This window comes from Pygoscelis adeliae, unplaced genomic scaffold, assembly GCF_000699105.1.
Source record: "Pygoscelis adeliae isolate BGI_AS28 unplaced genomic scaffold, ASM69910v1 Scaffold98, whole genome shotgun sequence".
In the NCBI taxonomy this organism is placed as follows: Eukaryota; Metazoa; Chordata; class Aves; order Sphenisciformes; family Spheniscidae; genus Pygoscelis; species Pygoscelis adeliae.
In genome coordinates, this window is record NW_008825547.1 from 6,836,784 (window position 1) to 6,858,572 (window position 21,789).

General features: G+C 41.6%; 2 protein-coding genes across 2 annotated transcripts in view; one reads left to right on the forward strand and one right to left on the reverse strand.

Moving 5' to 3' along the window:
* CLVS1 (clavesin 1) overlaps window positions 1-8,980 on the forward strand; it is a 101,535-nt gene extending 92,555 nt beyond the window's left edge. The window contains exon 5 of the mRNA XM_009332088.1: window positions 8,552-8,980. Coding sequence (XP_009330363.1) covers window positions 8,552-8,639 — 88 coding nt within the window. The 3' untranslated portion in view covers window positions 8,640-8,980. The remainder of the gene's footprint in view (window positions 1-8,551) is intronic.
* Window positions 8,981-13,289: 4,309 nt separating this feature from the next.
* ASPH (aspartate beta-hydroxylase) overlaps window positions 13,290-21,789 on the reverse strand; it is a 101,487-nt gene continuing 92,987 nt past the window's right edge. Inside the window, exons 26-27 of the mRNA XM_009332089.1 lie at window positions 19,884-20,017; window positions 13,290-14,097 (exon numbers count right to left, since the gene is read on the reverse strand). Coding sequence (XP_009330364.1) covers window positions 13,947-14,097; window positions 19,884-20,017 — 285 coding nt within the window. The 3' untranslated portion in view covers window positions 13,290-13,946. The remainder of the gene's footprint in view (window positions 14,098-19,883; window positions 20,018-21,789) is intronic.

A 21,789-nucleotide genomic window follows, 5' to 3' on the forward strand; every position in this document is an offset into this window, starting at 1 on the left:
AGAAGAAAGCAAAATAAATAGCCACTTATTAGCTCGGCACTATCTACCCTGAGCACTGAGCAAGGAAAGAGCCCTCCAAGAAAGAACAGTGCGTGTTCCTGGGGCTGGGGCGCAATGCGGGGGTCACAACACCCCCAGGCTCCCAGTTGAGAGACTGCTGCTCCCACAACCTACATTTTGGCTTTTCCAGCTGTGGCGGTGTTTGACTTTCCAGCCTAAATAGTACATCTGCAGGGTTGCTTTCATACTGCAGTGCTGTTCTTGCTAAGGACAGGAAACTTCTGATGTAGGACGGAGGAGTAAGAAGACTGACACCCTTTGCTCTTGGGGCTGCATCTTCCCTGTTATCGCCACACAGAAGTGAAGAGACTATGATTCAGTGGCAAACCTGGTTGGCATACTCAGAACTGGGGTCACTGGGATGGGACCAAAAGAGGCAGACTGAAGGATGAGGCAGGCATAAAGGACTAGAGTGCCTGAGCAAAGGGACTGGAAGCTGTTGGGCTAGGAAGAGCGCTTGGTGTGCAAGGAAATGGGGATGAGCAGGAAAAGCATGAATGGTGATGACAGGAGTGTGTGTGTGTGTGATATTCATAAAGTGGGAGAAGAAAATTTTCTTCATTACTTGGCCCCTGTATTTCTTTTGTTTGGATATACTATAAATTATTTCCTTCGTTACTTAGCCTGAATTTCTTTTGTTTGGATATCAAATTCTGCACAGTCTCACTGAATCTGCTGTAAATTGGTGCTGACTGCTGCTGCAGTGTTGTCTCTATTTGGCCTCATGACTAGACTTACCTTTTGATGGGTGACTTACTGCACCCCAGGGGCTTAAGCCTTTCCCCTGCCCTGGACTTAGGATGTAACGGAGGCAAGACCTTGGCACAGAAAGTCAGAAGCATTTAGGAGCAGGAGATATCAGGCACATCCACACTGACAAATCAAAAAAGACCAAGGTGTGCACCCTAATTCCAGGGTTAGTGGCACAGACCGACTCCTGTCTGTATTGCTCAGGGATAGCCTCTGCTAGAGGAGTCTGGCTGAATTTGCCCTGCAAAGGACCTGGCTCTTGCTCTCCTCTGAGTCTCAGTGGCCTTAAGGCTGTATGTGCTATGCCAAATACTTAAGCATTTCTGTATATTTTTGCAGTTCAGAGTGTCTGCAGTAAGGTGAGAGCTGTCATAGCCCACCAGAGAACTGTTTTTACAGCAAGTGCCAAAGGGTATGCGCTGCATCCCCTGGGGTGTGGGCTAAGGGATGGGTTGGGACAGGGTGCACAGCTGGCCGGGCCATGGTTAAAGCCACATGTGGTGCCGTGTCATCCATACTGCTCTTTGGTGCAGACCCTGCAGTGAGCTGTGCCCAGGGTTTGCGGTGGGGAGAAGCAGCTGGGGCCAGCTGCTGGGAAAGGAGGGGCATGGAGAGAGCTGGCAGGCACCAGGAGGACGAGGGGTCTCGTGCTGGGGGTCACTCTGTGGCAGTTGCCTCTTTCGCGGTGTAGATGCACTCACAGAGACTTCTTCACACATGCATTTAAGCGCAGATCTGGGCCATGGTCCCCCCTGGCTTTGATGTGCCAAGGCACTACTCAGAGACCTCTCCCCAGGATGTGCTAACCATCAGGGAGAAAGGTGGTTACTGCTGCCACGGTGGCCACAAAGCCAGCTCCTGTTTGGGAAGCGCAGCAGCTTGTCACCGGTGTCCTGTGGGCTAAGCACTGGGCTGGCAATAAGGTTAAGCCAGAGTTTTCATGCTGATTTTCCCCCTGACTCATCACGTTGCTGGATCACTTAACCAGCTCAGCTGTGCTCCTAGACACAGATGCTGCTTCATCTCTTTGAAATGCTGCAGTTGGTGTATCAAAGCTGCCCCTCCGGGCAGGTCTCCGCAGCACAACAATGCGCTACCTTAATGCAGAGCTGTGAGCCAGCGCAAGTGCAGAAGCTGCAGACTTGCATTAGCAAGAGATTTCGGCAGGCTTATTAGCCTGGGCAGAGCGCCACACTTCATGGCTTCCGTGCTGGAGTTGTGCACTGCTGAGCAGAGCTTTACTGCATCTGCCTGCACCACCTGCGGGACCATACATGTCTTTCAAGCTGCCTTGCCCATGCATTTCATTTTCAAGTGCTTTAAATACTAAAAGAGTACCTTTTACCACAATTACTTCACACCTGCACATCTGCATTGTTTCTGTACCGGGGAAAAAAATCCTTGTTTTTCCCACCTGATGAAGACATACTCTTGAGGTGTCTTGCAGAGCACACTCTGGGGTGCTGAACCCTCCTCTGCAGCCTGACGGGGAGGGAGGAGGGCAGAGAAAGAAATGCCCCTCAGACCTTGTCAATAAAAAAATTCATAGGTGTGATTTTAAAAAAATACTTATTATGTTCTGTAAAGGGAATGAATAATTGGGAGACGAACAGCCCTGAGGTGCTGGTGAAATGGGAAGAGAATTAGAGGGAAATGAGCAGATGGGAGGTGAGAGGTAGATGACTAGAGTCACGCAATGCGATCTGATTGATTGGCTGCAGTGTGTCACTCTGAGAGCTTGAAGCCTCCTGCACTTGGGGGAAAAACCATGACACCCTCCTCCTTCCTCCACAAAACCCTCCAAAGGAAGCCCAGCACAAATGTCATATGTCCTCGCTCCTGTGGGCTGCAGCACATCAGCATCGCTGTGATAAAAAGCATAAAATGAGGGATCAGAGAACAGGAACGTGTCTTTTAAGGCAAGCATGTCATGATATGCTGGCAGTTATCTGTGAGCTCAGTGCAGGATTTTGGTATTTTATTTTTTATGGGAAACAAAACTGATACCCAACAGATGTCAATTCCTGTGAGCTGATTCACTCCAGCTGTACTCTGACAAGAGCCTTCTGAAATCAGTGCAGCTAGAAGGCCTGCATCCAGTCTTCTTACATGGTTTTTGACTGAATTTGAGATAGTTGCATTAAAATGACCACACACACATAAAGCCATCTGCTCTCTTAGATATTGATGTACATACCTATGCAGTGCTGTCATTTGAAATATATGGCTGATCTGCTGGAGAAACAGCTGGATAGTGTTGATTTTCCAGACTTCCAAATATTCTTGCTGAACAGTAAAACAACTGGGGGGTGGGGGTGGGGGGGGTGACTGACGCTTTAAATGCAGCATACTCAAATGGTACCTAGGCTTCAGAAGTGAGACTGAGAATTCATTTCTCTTTCCATTTTCATTTTGCTCTCCTAAGCAAGATTATCTAGCCTTGGAAACTAGGCTAGGAAAGTCTGTGGGCATTGACTTGTCTGTTAATTACTTCAGACTTAGTTCCCAGCCCACGGTGATCACGTTGTACTTTTACAGGAGCTAAGTCTCCTGCATGTATCATGTTAAAGAAAGACAGGCGTGGGGTGTGCCAGCTCAGGGCCTTACACAGTGACCTTATCTGTGTGATACAAACAATTGTCTACTTGTGTTAAAATTTAACTCAACCAGATCGCCTACACCAAAGCATCTTCCAAACTGGTTACTGAGAATTTTTAGCTGAGAAAGGAAGAAAGCCAGAAGGCTTTGAATTCCAATATACTCATTTATAATTCCAAAGTTGCAGCATACGCAGGACGTGCCACATTCCAGTTGAGTATTGAAGGTAATATAGTGTGAGGCAGTCACGGCTATGATATGTAGGAAACATTGCCTCCTAAATCATGGAACCCGTTCCCCCTGGTGTTAACAGATGAGAACTCATCAGAAAGGGGACCTGAATGTAGGTAATCCATGAATCATATGTTTAGAACAGGTCAGATTAATTGCATGCCGAGAATGTCTATTTCTGCCATTTATAGCACAGAGTGACCACAGATGTCTGTTGGTGAGATGAACCACAACACAAGTGACTAAAATGTAGTGATATGAGGAGAAGGCCAATGCAATTACTATTTCCTGCTTAGACGATTAGTTCATATCTGGCCCAGGTCAAAATGACATGGACATGTCTTGAACACTACAAACTAGTCGCATTCATCCTGCAGAAACAACAGCACAGGTGAGGCTCTGCTGCCTAAATATAGGTATCTTGTATGATTTTAGGCACTGTGATGTCCTCTTGGCCTCCATCTGTTACTCCAGAAGGACATGAATCCTATAAGTAAGACTTCTATAAATCCTGGGTCATAACAGTCAGCCATGGAAGGTTGTCTTGGATGGTGCCTTAAATGGCAGTAGGTATCTACATTTAGCAGCTGAATGTCATCCACATTGTCAAAGTTGACACCCCAAAGGTATTATGAGATTGGAAAGAAAATCATAGCCTTGTCAGGATAGAGAAACATGAATTGGGATGGTTCAGAGAAGCTGGTATTTCTGTGGGCACAGAATCACAAAAAGGTTGAGAAAGGGACCTCTTGAGATCTTCTATCCAACCCCCTGCTCAGAGCAGGGTCAGCTAGAGCAGGTTGCCCAGGACTGTGTCCAGCTGGATTTTGAATATCTTTAAGCATGAAGACTCCACAACCTCTCAGGGCAACTTGTTCCAGTATTTGCCCATTCCCCCAGTAAAAACATTTGTTCTTATGTTAAAATGGAAGTTCCTGTATTTCAATTTGTGCCCGGCCCATTGCCTCTTCTCCTGTCGCTGGGTATCACTAAGAAGAGTCTGGCTTCGTGTTCTCTACTCCACCCCATCAGGTATTTGTACACATTGATATGCAAAGGCAGCAAAATAAAAATGCTTTTGTCTGGTGCCATGAACTTCTGATTGCCATAGGATACCGACAGAACAGCATCCACAGCATTTACAGGGCCAAAGCTTAAACTGAGCTTGCCAAACAAGGAAAGTTCTGTACTGCTCCTGTACCATTTTACATCAAAATGGCTTAAACTGTTGTGCAAGAGGATGTTTTGGTGTTTTTAATGCAAAGATGGTTGCAAATTACAAGGACTAGTCAGGGCAAAGGTACTTTGGTGCCTGACTGCAATTTATTTTTCAATAGGAAATTAAGGTGGAGTTAGATATCCAAACACCCTTCAAGAACCATAATCAGATTCTACTTAAAAATTTGAAACGTGATTGTAAAGTCCTCTGAAGAAAATGTTAATGCAGTTAAAACAGGTAGCCTTAATTGTAAAACAGAAACTAGTCTTAGTCCTAGGTTCGATACTAGAGTCAGCATACAAAAACCCCCAAATACTGTGTAAACTTGCACATACCTAGAATACGACTGCTTTCCTCGAACTGAGTATGTGTGTTAAATACACAAAAGCAAGATGAAACCAACATTTAGGGTGCATTCTTTCAAATAGTATTTTCTTATATTAATTTCTACAGCCTTAAAATATAGTTACTGGTCAGCTGAAAATGCTTTCTGCAACAATGACCTATTGCAAATCATCCTTTCTCTGTCATTAAATAAAGTATAGCTATGGAATACATATTCCAGGATGTTCTAGGCCAGTAAAATATCTCTCTCATGCTGAGTGAGTGGATTGTGAGATGCATTGATATATATCGCCAAAATGCTTTTCTGAACATCTACATTTTTAATATTTACCATAAATGAAGACTATAAAAAAGTATCTTAGAATCTTGTTAAGAAATGAGTAATTTTCTTTTTTTCCTACATAAAATTTAAGTTAAAAACAAAACTAGAAACATTTTTTAGCAAATGAAAAACCGATGCATTTGGAAAATGGAAATCCAAACGCAACAGCAAGTCCTTTATTGTGGTGTCTTAGAAAATAGTGACGATTGTTCAAATCACTACTGTGCCCTTCAGATAGATATCTGAACGGCTTATTTTAGGATAGGGGGCTAAGTAGCTTCTGGTAGAAAAGGAAAAGGGATTGTTGCTGCAGAGCTTGGCAGATACTAAAATCTCAGCTGGATCCCTCTTCATGTTATTCAGAAGGGCTGGGCATAGCATTTGAATCATTTGGCATCTTGAATTTGGAGGTCAGGTGGGCTGCAGTGCATTTACTCAATGCTCCGGCTATTTTGGCTCTGTGTGAAGAGGAGCAGCATGGGACCTGCATACAGAGTTTGGGATTATGCTGCTCCCAACCTGGCGTGCATCTGAGGACCAGTATGGGGGAGAAACTGGTATCTTGCTGCTACAGATACAAGAAATTTTTTTTCTGTAATGGGATGAGAGCAGGGATAATCAGCACTGATAGGCACAAAAGGTAAAATTGTGAGATTTTTCACATTTGACTTAGAGCAGACACTTTCCGCTGTATACTGGCAAATGCTGCAACAGACCTTCAACTTGTTATATCATTTTAGGGCAGAGGGTCAGACAGAAAACAAAACATTGGTGACAAGCATTAATCCAGTACTATTTAATAATAATTTAATCTGGTGGTCCAGAAAAGAATATAAAAAACTGTTGATGTTGTGATTTGAATCCATTCTGTATCAGTTTCAAAGCCACATGATTAGTTTTTGCTGCCATATACTAGAAATATGTAAATTGCCATTTTGCATAATCTCCTGAATCAGCTGCTTTTCTATACTAAAATGCAGTCATAAACATTATGCATGTCACATTACTGTAAAAAATACACAGTGAGAACATTTGGGCAAACATATTTTCTTTGAGAAATTTGGCATAAAATCTTCCCACTGCGCATCCAGTTTTTGTTATCTCTCTTTGAAGATTTTTTTTTTAATTAAAAATATTTTTTATGCTTTAATGAAAGCTCCAGGCATAAGAATAAGAAAAATAATCATACAAGTTATTCACAGTCATGATATTCAGTCCTGATCAAGTGCTGCAGTACCAAAGGATGCAATTTATTAATGATTCTTATCAAAAGAGAGGTGATATCTAATCTCATGGAATAGCTAAGGCTTAAACTGAGGTTACTGTAATTAACAACTGGGAACTACAGACACAACCTGTATGGAATGAGAACTACCCCTAATTCTAAAAGCTATCCATGAGAAAACAGGCTTTTTAGAACAATACTATGCACTATGCAAATGCCTGGGCTGGATGATTCTACCCCTACCTTTGAAAAAGTTCCCATTTTAAAAGTTTGCGATTCACAGAGTGATTTTGCTCTAAAAACTCATTGCCCACTCCAAACTGGGAGACAACTCCTAGCACAAACCAGAGAAAGTGGAGGATAACAAATCTCTGTAACAATAAACTCATCAGTTCCTCCTTCCATAGCTCAGTGAGCAAACACTGGAGCACACAGACCTCAGAAAACGAAATAGTCTTGAATTTTCCCACTAGTTTAAGCCCATTCAGCTTTTGCCACTGCAAGAAATCATGGTGCTCCACTTTCTTTAGTATTTACTCAGGTTTTGTGTTTGTTTGTTTTTGTCCATTAGCAGCAAAGGATAAACTGTACTTCCCACCTTGAAGACAGAAATTAATTTAAAATGAACTAGCCCTGAATAAAGTTCTCCTTCAAGGGTGTAGACAAGGAGATAAAGATAAATTGCAGGACTGGGCACACCAGAAGCTCCCTCGCAGTTATATTAATTCTGGCTTCTTCATTGATCTCGGGTAACTTGTGGAAGTTCTGCCCCTTAAGTCCCTACATCAGTAAAATGTGATTTATCTACTTGTCTTTCTCGAGATTTGTAGCAAGCATGAGCTGAGACTCACTGCTGCGAGCACTTGTACAAATGACTTTGCTTTCCAGTAAGCAGTTGCACAAGCAGTTTTGCCTAGGAAGACATCAAGCACCAACAGACCTCATGGTATCTCAGGATCAGGCCTTTAAGTTGCTGAGTGCGTTCAGCACTATGGATAGTAGCTAAGCACTAAAAGAAGCGTGGCCAGCAGGTCGAGGAAGGTAATTCTGCCCCTCTGCTCTGCTCTGGTGAGACCCCACCTGGAGTACTGTGTCCAGCTCTGGAGTCCTCACCATAAGAAAGACACGGACCTGTTGGGGCAGGTCCAGAAGGGGGCCATGAAAATGATCAGGGGATGGAACACCTCTCCTATAAAGAAAGGCTGAGAGAGTTGGGGTTGTTCAGCCTAGAGAAGAGAAGGCTTCGGGGAGACCTTATTGCAGCCTATCAGTACTTCAAGGGGGCTTATAAAAAAGATGGGGACAGACTTTTTAGCAGGGCCTGTTGCGACAGGACAAGGGGGAATGGCTTTAAACTAAAGGGGGGGAGATTTAGACTAGATATAAGGAAGAAATTTTTTATGCTGCGGGTGGTGAAACATTGGAACAGGTTTCCCAGAGAGGTGGTGGATGCCCCATCCCTGGAAACATTCAAGGTCAGGTTGGACGGGGCTCTGAGCAACCTGATCTAGTTGAAGATGTCCCTGCCCACGGCAGGGGGGTTGGACTAGATGACCTTTAAAGGTCCCTTCCAACCCAAACTATTCTATGATTCTATTTTGAAAGCATTTGAGATATGCAATGAGTCACGTCCCTGTTCATGTTCAAAGGAATGCTTCTCAAATTCCTTATGCGTTCCACAGAAAAGAATTAAAAAGCCATAAAGATGAAAATGGACAACAGCAAAAATCATAAAAGGACTCCAGGAAGGTGAGTGCTTCTGCAGCAGCCTTCGCTAGCATGCATGTCTTCTTGCTTTCAGGTCCCAGTCTGTGGTGGAAGCCGGCACGCTGAAGCACGAAAACCAGGGGGAAAATGAGAACACCCAGCCACTGCTGGCTCTGGACTGAGCTCCCATGCGCCCGACACACACAGATACATTAACAGACTTCCACCATACAGAAACCCACAGAGCACACAACACACAAACACACGTGTTTTGCTTGAGAACAAGTCCTTCATGTTTCTTGACCAAGTAACAACTGTCACCAGCCATCTGTCTGCGCGGCCGACGCTGAACAAAAACTGAGAAATTTCTATTGACGCAGGAGTCTGTCCACATACAAAGAATTTATTTCTTTTTTTTTTTGTTTTTTTTTTTTTTTTGACTTACGACATTAAAATATTGGAAATGATGGGACTGCATTCTCTGTTTAAAGAAACCAGGGTGTGTCAGTCAAAGTTTTCCTGAAGCCTCCAGCAGGGATGCTTGGTTTTATAGAAGCGAAGGTTAAATGTGTTTTAAAGAAATGCATCTCAAATTTAAACTTTGCACTGTAATTAGCAGTTTAGTCTGGCTCAGAGGGCAGAAATAGCAGCATCTATTGCTCAAGTTTTACAGAAGGATTTTGCATTAAGAAAAGAAAAAAAAAAAATCAGTATCAGCATAATGCCATTCAGCATGACAGTTTGTAACTGCCTCATCCATGCTGCTTACAGGGGGTCACTTATTTCAGTATCTAGCAAAAATTATTCTTAACTTTTGAAGCCCTTATAAAACTGTCAGCTAAATGGAATGAGCTGTGTGGGCAGCAGACGCGCACAATTTGAAATGCAATTATTTAATTTTAACAATGTGTTTTTCCACAGGCAACTCGGGAGCCTATTAGATGTGTGTGCATGCGTGTGCGTGCGTGTGAAGGGGAGGTGCTAGGGAGACCCATTGGACACATTCACCAGTGATTAATGGTTCAATCCAGATTGTTTCATTTAGGCCACAACAGCAAATGAAAGCTCTGCAGAGCCATTTACCCCCTTCCCTCCTGCAGTCAGTGAAAGGTGTAGCCAGAAGGGTATGCTGATTGCAGATGCGGGCCATGGTTAAAATGAAAAAGGAAAACTTAGAATTAATTATTCAGTACAAGCTTCTGCTAGGAAGAAATGTGGAAGAATAGAAGAACTGAAATGCCAAAGATCAGTTTGTTATTTCTCTATTTGCTCTAGCAGCAAATAGAGTCCCATCCCTTCATTGAAATGGAAACTGGATTAAAGAAATAAAAGAAAAATCGTTATCAAATTGCATGTGCAGTGACTTTATTTCCTAAAACGGTTACAACCACTGTACACACCTTTAGTCTTCAATTAAATTGCCATACATTGACAATTTACAAGAACAAGCGGTTGGCAACAACATATCAAAGGTAGCAGTGTAAACCATATATATAAAATGAGATGATAATGGGCACAGGAGTTTTTAATGTGCCACTGGAACATCCACTGAATTCGTAAGTGATACACTGAAGTGATTATATAGTTCAACTGGACGCGGTCAGCCCCAACAGATGGAGTAACAAAATATTGCCTTTATCTACAACAACATTTTATGGCCGCACAGGGCAGAAAGGACATCCTGCCAGATCCTGTCAACACATCTGGGATTTACCCACCAGTATTTGTACAGAATAGCCTCATTCAGACTAACCTTCTTCTGCAGCAGCATGTCATTGATACAAAGCCTGGCCTTCATGATAGAGAGCGAGTCTTTAAGGCATGTATGGTCCCAGCAAGGCAACACAGGAGTCAGAAAAAGAAGCAGAAGCTTGCAGGAGCATTACACAAATAAGACGACTGAGCCCATTTGTCTTTGGGATTTCTTCCATTCCCCCTCCCCTGGCATTACCACCTATTACAGAAAACTAGGATGTCAATTCCTGGTAACAGGACACAGCTCCCTTCCCTTCCTTGGGCTCACAAAGACTCACAGGCATTTGGGTTTGTCACAGAGAACGTGCTTAAAGCAGAAAGTAAAAAAACCAAACAGACAAAAAAAAGACAGACATTGGCTATTATACTGCAGCATTAATGAAGAAATACTTTGGTTTATAATTTTTCTCTGTTAATAACTTACCTCCACTGCCATTGAATCTTTGTGATGACCTGTTACAATCACTGTTCATTCAAGTGGGACTTGTTCTGCCCAAGAAGTGCAAATATCACTGAAATCTAGTCCTTGAGGATTAAACCTTGCAGAAAATTAGAATTATTTATTTTCTTTAGCTGTGACATGAATAAATACATATGATGCCTTGTATATAAGTGTATGATGCCGGTATTTAACTGTAGGATCTTATACGGACTCTGTGCTTGCAAGCAAGGTAACTACAGGTGGGAAGGAATCAACCTCCTAACATCGTGACGAGTACTTACAAACAGGAGACTACATCGCCCTTCTCTGTCATTTCCCTCTGTAAATAAGTCTAAAGAAAAAAAATATTTAAAAACCATTTCCATTCACTTCTTCCATTGGCATTTCCAATGTTAAAAAACTTCTTCAAGATGAAATACTGGTTGGCAAACAGGAATACCTAAAATAATATACCACTTATTCACTGCATAATTTCTGTAGTTTGCTGTACATACCCCCCCCCATGTATATAGCTAACCCAGTAACTATACCTAACAAAAAGATATGCTCTCAGCTCCTTGACAGATAGGCACAGAGTAGATTCACTTCAGTGTTGCAGGGGCTATTCATAACACAACTTGTCATATTCAAGGCACTTAAGATTTTACATGGCCTATATGTCACTACACAATTTAATAAACAGTGCTACTCTCCAGCACACACACATCTTGGGTAGATTACTTTTATCTATTTGCCAATTTTATCTATTGGCCAATCGCAATCGGAAAAGAAGAAGTATGAGCCTTCAAAGGAACAATGAAACAATCTGAAGGACGGCATGGATTTTTACAAATAAAGCTCCAAAGTTTTTACCGCTCCTTTAGTATTTACTCTGAGCTACAGAACTAAAATCCAACATTAATAAAAATATTCCTAAACCACAAATTTTGGTTTCAACAGTTCTTGATTTCTTCTTCACAAACTGTGTTTTTATTTTACAGAATTACAAAATAGTTTATAATTTGTACTGCTTGATCACTTTACAGAGACACAAAATACAGCCTCTGACTAAACAACTACCAGGAGATTTAAAAAACTTTTTTATTACGACCCCCACAATAACGAGTACCTTATTTCCAGTTTTGCACATGATTCTCCTAACGCTCTCCAAAAATATTTTTTTTCTTAAGCGTGAAACTTCTAAACCTTTTCAGCTTTCATGATTATTAACTGAGACTGTTACTTTCTTGTATATTGTGTATAGTCTCAGTGTTATTTTTGATACAGACAAAACATTAAAGCTTAATTATCATAGCTGTCTAAAACTGACTCTTGATCGGAGAGGGTTTATTAGTTTAATAGTCAAAAAGGAAATTAAAGTGCACACCTCCAGAAACTGGTTAGACTAACTTATGGTGCAATCACCATGTGTTACATGGCATTACAAGTTTTAATTACCTAGTAAAACACAAAATCTGAAAAGCATTCAGTTTATGGGAATGCAGGCTTTTATCTGTGTTTTGCTTCAGCAAACATGGTATTCTGGTCACGATACTTAGGTACCGTGATGTGGTCTCTGCAGTACAAAACCACTGAACATTAAACAAATAACATGACTGTTCAGTGTCTTTTGGACAACAAAGCCAAAGCTGGGGAGACTAAGTAACCTCAATGTCACCTTGCTTAGTGTTTGTCTCTCGCAACCCTCGGTAACGACGCCACTGCTCTTGACAAGCCCTGAGCATCCTAGCACACCTACCCACACCCACCTGGTTTTGCAGGTGAGTAGATAACAGCCAGCTATAAACATCATCAGTGCAACCTCAGGTCTCTCTTTCCTGTTAGTGTTCTTAGAAGTTAACGGTGGAGGGCCCTGCACCCTCCACCTCCCATTAAACAGTACGGACCCAAAAGACCAGTGAACCGCCTAAATATCCAACCAGTTTTCTTTCTTGAAAATAGGCCTTTTTACCATATAGTAAATTCTGCATGGCAAATACAGAGCATACTGTAAACAGTACTGGGATAAAACTACTTCAGCATTATGTCATACATTTCAAGACAAGGAAAACACCGTTAGGTCAATTAAAGGAGCATACTAGCACTCTGTAGGATGCTGGCAGCAGAAGTTAATACAAGTTAATAACCTGAAGCTCTTTGTCTGCTCTGCATTCTGGCAGGAAACAAAGTTAGACCTTGTCCTTCTGCCCAAAGCACAAGAAATTCTTCGTGTAATTTCTTCTGCTGAATGACCACCCAAGGGCAGCCTAGAAGGAGCCCCTGGAAGGAGGTGCCCCAGAGTCTGGCTGGGTAGAAAATGGATATCATAACACAAGCTTTCGTAACGATAGGAGAAACAGCAGTTCACCACATAATCCTAAGAACTGTCAAGCACTTTAATATCTGAGCCTACAGATGTCACAATTGCTCGACATCTTCCAAAATCACATTATCAAACTGAAGGTTGCCTGCTAACTAAGAAAACTATTTTGTTTTTGAAGAACACAGCTTCACTAAGCAGCTGATTATGCAAGTTTCTGTTTGCATTTCCAGGAAGGCAAGAGAAGGCCACACTTGGCAAAAATTACATCTGTTAATATATAGTGTTTTCCTTCTGCTGATAGCTAGAGATGCTGTTTTATATATATATATATATATTGTTTTTTTAAAAATAGTGGTTGATTAAAGGAGATTTGTTCCTAATTATGCTAGAAAAATACAGTTACTCGGGTAGAAAAAAATACAAAACACAGATAACCCATTCACATTATCTACAGTTGATAACGTAGGGACATGTTCTATGCCTAAAGCAGCTAATAGTACAACTGCATACTGATTTTCAAAGTTGGTCGTGTGCATATGTTTGTAAATATCTTACGTGCTGCTTCCCAGATAAAAGCCTGGGAAGTACTTCCCAGATGCAGAATCGCAAATCTTGTGCCTGAACGTGGTCGGGCAGGTGACTGACTGGTTTTGTACACATATTACAGGCATGGCAAAAACATCTGCGTGTTCCTCAGTTTGAAAATCCAGACCTATTGCTCTTTGGCTGACAAGATTTGTATTTTCCAACTTGCAGCCAGAAAAACAATACACATCAGTGCTGTATCAGTATGAAACAAAATATGGCTTCTTTTTTTTTTCCTTCTTTTTTTCCTTTTTTTAAATGAAGTCCTCTGTGATTGCAGAATGTTGTCCTTATCTCTTCTAACCCTTACAATACTTTTATTCTTCGTATGCTGGATAAATTAATCCTATTTGCATACTCCAAAGGGATTAAAGCTCTTCTGCTCCGCACATCAGAAGGAACCCCTTAAATAGCAGGAAGGGTGCGTCTCTGTTGTGCTGTTAACTCAGGGTGCCACACATCCACAATGAATATCAGGCGATAATTTTCAGCATCCTGCCATACTTCATGTTCGAAAGAGTCGTCAAAAATAAGAACTTTCCCTTCTTCCCAGGTTCTGCAACACAAAAAAGAACATGCTTTAGTGTAATACTTGAAGTGCCGTGGAGCAGGCAAGCTATATATCAGCTCTGAAGATGCCCTTTTACATACGAGAATTATTTAAACAGTATATATTGCAAAGTCAAGATTTCAGTACCTAATAGAAAGAAATTGGAATATCAGAGTTTTAATTGAAATCAACTACAGAAAGATCAGTCTAATGGACTTTCATATTGCTGAGGGATTGTTTCCTCTCACTCTGCACAGTTATGCCCACATGTGCCCACATACACATTCAGACATTCGCAATATTTGTTATATACTTTTAATGAGTTGAGTCCATAAGCAGGGAGCATGCATCAGGCTCATAGGTAATGAGTAATGGAAACTGAGGGAATGACCAGCAATATGGTCATATGGTTTGAAAATAAACTACATTAAATTAATCTGCTTTTTCTAAAAATCAGAACAACAGAATTAGGCCCTGATGATGCTTAAAATTTCAGGGATGTTAACATGTCTTGTTCCATAAATCCATTCAAAGCACAGTCTAAAGATTTTTCTTCAGAGGAAGGTTGCAATGCCATAGCGTACACTGGGTTAACTATACTATTAAAGCTGAACTGGAAGGATGAGACCGCATAACTTAAAGCCCCTCTGCTTGCCAAGTACTGCTTAGGCAGAGCAGATCATTGAACGGACGTAAGTACCCTGGGTGAGTGTTCATTACGACATGGAAGAGCCAAGTTTTAACAGCGGTACTTTTCCAGGATCTGTACCTTTGTTAGGCACAAAAAAGGATGCACACAATTTATTCAAATTGGCTTGGTTTTGAGCACCTCCGTCATTTGAAAAATTACCAGATTTAAAAGCAATGGCAAGAGGCAATGTAGAAGGGAGATATTAATTGTCAGAAGAATTGGTGTTCCTGTCAATTTTACAAAGAATAAAAACACAGAATAATTTAGGTTGGAAGAAACCTTGGAAGGGCATCTGGTCCATGCCTCTGCTCAGAACAAGTCTTACTGCAAAGTTAGATCCAACTTTGAGGTTAGATGAAGTCTCTCAGGTTCTTGACTAGTGGAGTTTTGAGTGTCTACCACCAGGGATATTTCACCATCTCTTCCACTGTTTCACTAACCTCATTGTGCAAATTTCCTTCTATCTAGATGGAATTTCCTTCACTGTCACTTGTGTCCATTACCTCTCATACTGTAACTGCACACCTCCAAAAAGAGTCTGGCACTGTCTTCTGCACAGTCCCCCATTAGTAGTCGAAGACGGTATCTAGGCTCCCCTTCAGCTGTCTCTTTTTCAGACTCCAAACAAGCTCTCCAAGCCTCTCTTCATGTGTCACATGCTCCAGTCTCCTAATCATCTTTTTCATCCTCCACTGGACTCCCTCTAGTTTATCAATGACTTTTTTTGTACTGAAGAGCCATACTGGACACAATACTCCAGAGGCAGTGTCTTGAGTGCAGGAGAGAGGGAAAAAATTGCTCCCCTCAAACTGCTTCCTACACACTTACTAACAAAGTCCAGTACACAGCTAGCCTTCATTAAGACAAGAGCACATTATGACTCCTGTTCAACTCGTTTCCTAGGCCCCTTAAGTCCTTTTCTTCAAAGCTGCTTTCTCTCCAGTCATCACCCAGTCTGCACTGTTGCAAGGTGTTGATCTGTTACCAGTTGCAGGGCTTTTCATTTGCTTTGTTGACCTTCCAGAAGTTTCAGCTGGCACACTTCTCCAGCATGCTGAGATCTGGATTCATAATTTTTAATAGACGTCTAACGCCTGGTTAAATGATACTGAGAAAAATCAGCAGCGGATCAGTGACCACTAGTGATAATGTCACAACATGTCAAAAAGTCACTGTGCTAGTCATTTGTCACTGCCCCCTCAGATCTCAATCTCACCTACTGCATTTAGACACAGCAGCTGATTATGTGTTACATGGTTTGTCTATTGTAAAGTCCGGCAGTGGCATGAGCAAAGCAAATTTGCAAATTTTGCATCAGCACAGACCTGATTATACACCTACAGGTGAGACTGGATGAATAAGTGTCAGTCGAGGCAATATTGGTCAAAGACGCGTTACCTCCTAAAGCCACTCTACAATGACCACATAATCAAGTTTTTTTAAGAGGATCCATTAGGAGCTGAAGCAGTCCTGAGGATGGATGCCTTTAAAGGGAATCAGGAACTGTGAACAGTAGTGATGGTAAAGCAGCAAAGATCTTGCCATCAAAGATGGAAATGCATTGCTTAGCTCATTCAATTGTGTTCATTCACAGAGAAAACAATTTTCTTTTTTCAAAAACAGGGTGAAAATGAGATTTAGACTCCCAAGTCATCTCGGTATTTTAATTTTAATTCAACAAAAGCAAAAATTAACCATCAAAATTTATGGGGTTGTGCTGCAATGTTCTGAAGAGAAATGGAAATTGAAATTGGATCATTTCAACTGAAATGATCATCTAAACATATTTTAAGCAACAGTAGATAAATCAGAAAGCATAACATAGTAAAAAACTCACATTGGCTTGCACACAGACATCAGCCTTGAAGGCCCAGATAATAAGCCTTTTGCAGGTTTCAGCTATGATCATGTGTTTTTTCTGCTACCACATCAGTTATCTGATAACAAAAATGTTTTATGTCATACAGACCCTGAGTCTCTGCTACTTCACTGAAGTTATGTTGATATTATTAAAGTCCATGGGAGTTGACCACTTGCAATGCTATAATGCGGTAAAAAAATCAAGCAGACTTTGGGGGTTTTTTTGGGGGGTGGGGGTTTTTTTTGTTGTTTTTGGTGGGTTTGGGGGATTTGGTTTTGGTTTTGTTTGGGGTGTACTTTGTTTTGGCTTTTTTTTGTTGTTGTTTTGGGGGGGGGAGGTTGTTGGCTTTTTGGGGTTGGGTTTTTGTGGTTGTTTTTTTTTTTTTTATTAAACCAAGCCTAAAAAATCCTGCCCTAAATAGCCTGAAAGTGCAGCTCAGTTAAGGACAATAAAAACTCCAGCACCCAGATGAAGTAGCTTCTGAGGTTAAAACCCAGGATCTATCATTTGCATCATAATGGGATGGGCTGTTTTGCACAACAAAGAAAAAGTCATAAAGTTGACAGAACTATTAGCCCCTTTTGAATAGATTACAAACCCCACCATTAGCATGCAAATAAATATTTTCTAGAAGCCTTCATGGTGTGAGAAACACTTCACAGTGGAACCATAGGGACGCTATAATTCTGCTCTGGTGCTGAGCCACTTTGAGGTAGTTTCTATATCACCTGCACGGCTCTAGTGTCACCTGTTACAGGTAAGATCTTGGACTGGCTTCTGCATAAGGCTGCAATTCTGCACCTTCATTTCAAAACATGATTACCCTGACAGAGATGTTTGATTTTGATAACTAGATATTATTTACCTATCATTTTTGTGCATTGTACCCTACACTTTAGAATCGGGACTTCAAAATGGCCCAAAGACATAAAATTACTATAGCTGTACTGAATAACAATGAGGTGTACCAGCTCCCAGCAGCTGCAGAAAGACTATTCTGCAGGTGGAGGAGTAAAACATAGTAGTAGACAGCTGAATTGCCTGTCCATCAAAGGATGAGTTGTATTGTAACATTGCCCCTCTAAACACCCACACTGGGTGGCACAGAGGTAACCAAGCACAAAATTCTCATTGTTTCTCTTCTCTATCTCATACGCACAGCCGTGGGACAGGAGGCCAGAAAAGGCCTGACCTATGCTAACCTTCATATTTGAGCCAGCTCTCCTATTTGAAACCACTAGTTTACCACTGCTCTGAACCACCAGGAGGGGAGGAACTGCAAATGCCCAAGGTAGGATGATTTCCTCCTGGCACCATTCCCTTCCACAGTAGTTCACCCACCTCCCCTTTCATGGGGGAAGGGATGTAAAAAACCAACCACCCAAACAAACAAACAAAAAAACCCCTTTCTTCGCCGTCAGTAGACACACTTTCAATGCTTTCAGGGAAAATCCTGCCTTTGATTCTGAATATAGAGCTCTTGCCAAAAAAAGCAACTAAAGTTAACACATTCCAGCACAGGCTGTAGTCAGCTCTTGAATGTTTTAGATTTCAAATGAGCGAGTCCAATGCGTAAGACTGAGCCAGGTTCAGGAGCCGGGACACTGGAGTGCTCGATCTGCAGCGTACCAGCAGCGATAGGCGTTTCTCCAACTCTTGACTTTGAGGGGGTGTTGCTACCAAGGAGGAGATCGTTAAGTTCATTTTCCATACCCCTATCGCTTCCCTTCTGTTCGGGGATGTTGTTGTTGTTAAGTCAAAGAAGGGTGCCAGCCGTAATGAAGGGTGGTGAGCTGTGGACACCTGCTCTCTTGGAAGCAGATCAAAACCACCACTTCATTCACACAGGCCACTAAAGAGCCACCTAATGGCAATGTCTTTCAGTCACCACTGATCTGAATTCACAATAATGTCCTAAAGTGAAAAGACTCCATATCTCCCCTGTTAGTCCTCTAAGCCCATCGGCTACCTCTCCCTCCATCCAAGTGTCTATCTTAAACTTATTTTGGATATTGGATTTGGATATGAAATGCTGGAAGCCAACATGTTTATTACTACCTAGATGTAGGTAGCGCAGATTCTAACACTGACTGTGACAGATTATTAAATAAGCTATATGTTGGCAGGAATCTCTAGTGACAACATTTTTGGTTATTAACAGTTGGATACTTCTATCCTCAAAAATTTGAAACATTTCTTGTTGTAGTTGTTTTCAAATGTTCTGAAAAAAATCTGCTATGTATTGCGGTCACGCAGACAGGAGTGGCATTTCAGTTCTCAATATCAAATATATCTGTGCATTAGTACTATGAAAATAATTCAAAATTAATGCTTTTTGCACTCAGATGCTGCAGACAAGACACAGAATCTTCCAAAAATATACATACAGATATTAAGCATCATTAGAATTTCACGTAAGTCTCAGAAAATTAAGTCTGTAAGCAAAAAGCAATATAGTTAATACTATATTTTTCTGTCTCTATGTTTAATAATATAATGCAAAAACCTATCACATTTTCTCATATTTCCCAGGGGAGTATATGCCCTGATTGTAAATGTCTAAGCTATTGCATTTTATTTTGTTTTTCGCACTGAGCAAACAGAGACAAAACTGGTCTTCAAGGCAGCATAATTTTTCCCTAAGGGGTAAGAATTCTTACCTAAAATGCACTTTAAAGAAGTTTGCTACCTGTGTAACTCATTGGGCCAAACACTTCATAGATGTCTTCATCTTCAAATCAACTTCAACTGGAATATTTTTAACTGAATTATAACAAATAATACCAGCTAGGAAGGAGGCTTCTGCCAGAAATACAAGAGTATTCTGTCACGGTGGTGAAAATGGAGGTACAGCTTAGTCTTAGCTTTTGCTGAATAACCAAGAATTCTAAGTCCCCCCAAAATCAAAACAAATAGAGGAACTCTGTTGGCAACTATATTAGACTGGTATTATAAAAGTAAACACAGAGACTCCATGGACTAAACCCACTGTTATTTCCATGCCATAGCAGAGAAGAGCAGTTTTGTCTCCAAAGATTCTTCTGGCATTGTTTGAAAACTGATATTTATATGTTTGTACAAAGAGTTGGGGTGTAAATTGCCTGTTTAACAAAATATATTACACCTCCTGATAAGTAAAACATCCCATTTTTTTATTTTTTTAATTACATGCAGTCCCACCTCTTTTTCAGCCTTGAGGAAGGTGGAAAAAAAAAAACCAAACAAAATCCCCAACCATACCTGTTCTCTTGGGCACACCGAATTCTGCAGCCTTCCTTAGGTATCACCAAGCCCAAATGCATCCTTAGCCGACAATTGGTGGGCCCTGTGTGGGGCCAGACATGAGTCCCTGGGTGCATGATAGAATATTTGATCTGCAAGAAGAGAAAGGCAGGCCTTCAACACGTTCAGCTTCACAACATACTGCTAGGAGTTCAGGACTTCATTATGTCTCATCCTTGATGATGGGCCAAAAGTGCAATGTCACCTTTTGTTAGAGTCTCAGCAACAATTGCACTTTCTCACGTCCTAAAGGTGTTCAGTGCTACAAAAAACATGTCTTGGGGGGGGGGGGGGGTGCATCCAGGGGTGGGTGTGTATAAAAATGCATATTTTTCATTTTGTTTAAAATAATCAGTATTCATGTTTCAACCTGAAAATCATTATCTCCTATCTACAATCAGAAAAATACCTTCTTGCCTATGGAAAGACTTAAAGACACTCTTATCATTTGAAAGGCTGGACCACAGGAGACCCAAGGCTGTGTTAGCCAGACTGACCGGCCCCTCTCAGATGACAACTGGGTTGTGAAGGTCACTGTCAGCTGTGGCTGGAGCAATCATGAGATGGTGGAGTTCAGAATCATGAGAGGAGGGAAGAAGGCAAAAAGTAGGATCATTACCCACAGCTTCAGGAGAGAAGACTTGGGCTTATTCAGGGATCTGCTGGGAAAAATCCCATGAGATACGGTGCTGGAGAGAAGAGGGTTCTAGGACAGCTGGTTAATTTTTAAGGATCACCTCGTCCAAGCTAAAGAATGGTTCATCCCCATGTGCAGGAAGCATGGAGACCCAGACAAAACTGAAACACAAAAAGGAAGCATACAAGAGGTGGAAGCAGGGTCAGGTCACCCAGGAAGACTGTAGAGACACTCTCTGAGCATGCAGGGATGAGGTTAGGAAAGTCAAAGCTCTCCTGGTGTTGAATCTGGAGATGGAAGTGAAGGGCAACATGAAAGATTTCTACAGATACATCAGCAGTAAGAGGAAGTCTAGGGAAAACATGAGCCTGCTGCTAAATGTGGCAGGAGATCTGATGATAAAGGACATGGAGAAGGCTAAGGCACTACATGCCGTCTTTGCCTCAATCTTTACTGGTATGACTGACCTTCAGGAATCCCAGGCACCTGAGACTAGTGGAAAAGACTGGAGCAAAGAAGACTTACCCTCAGTGGAGCAGGATCAAGTTAGGGAACATTTAAACAAACTCAACAAACTGGTCCATGAGTCCTGATGGGATCCACCCATAAGTGCTGAGGGAGTTGGATGATGTTGTGAATCCACACTCAATAATCTTTGAATGGTCATGGCAATCAGTAGAAGTCCTTGAGGACCGGAAGAAAGCAAACGTTCATATCTTCAAGAAGAGCAAAGAGGAGGATCTGAGAAACTACAGGTCAGTCAGCCTCATCTCGATCCCTGGGAAGGTGATGAAGCAAATAATCCTGGAAACCATTTCCAAACACATGAAGGAAAAGAAGGTAACTGGGAGCAGTCAGCATGGATTTATGAAGGGGAAATAGTACTTAACCAGCTTTCTACGGTGAGATGTCTAGCTTGGTGGATGAGGGAAGATTAGTGGATGTTGTTTATCTCACTTCAGTATGACTTTCAACACTGTCTCCCATAAACATCCTCATTGACAAACTGATGAAATAGAAACTAGGTAAGTTGACAGTGAGGTGGATTGAAAACTGGCAGTTCAGCCAGGCTCAAGAGTTGTGATCAGACGCACAAACTCCAGCTGAAGGCCACTAATCAGAGATATACCCCAGGGCTCAATTCTGGGTCCAACACTGTTTAATAGCTTCCAGAGCTCAATACTGCTTCCAACACTGTTTAATAGCTTCATAAATGACTCAGATGAT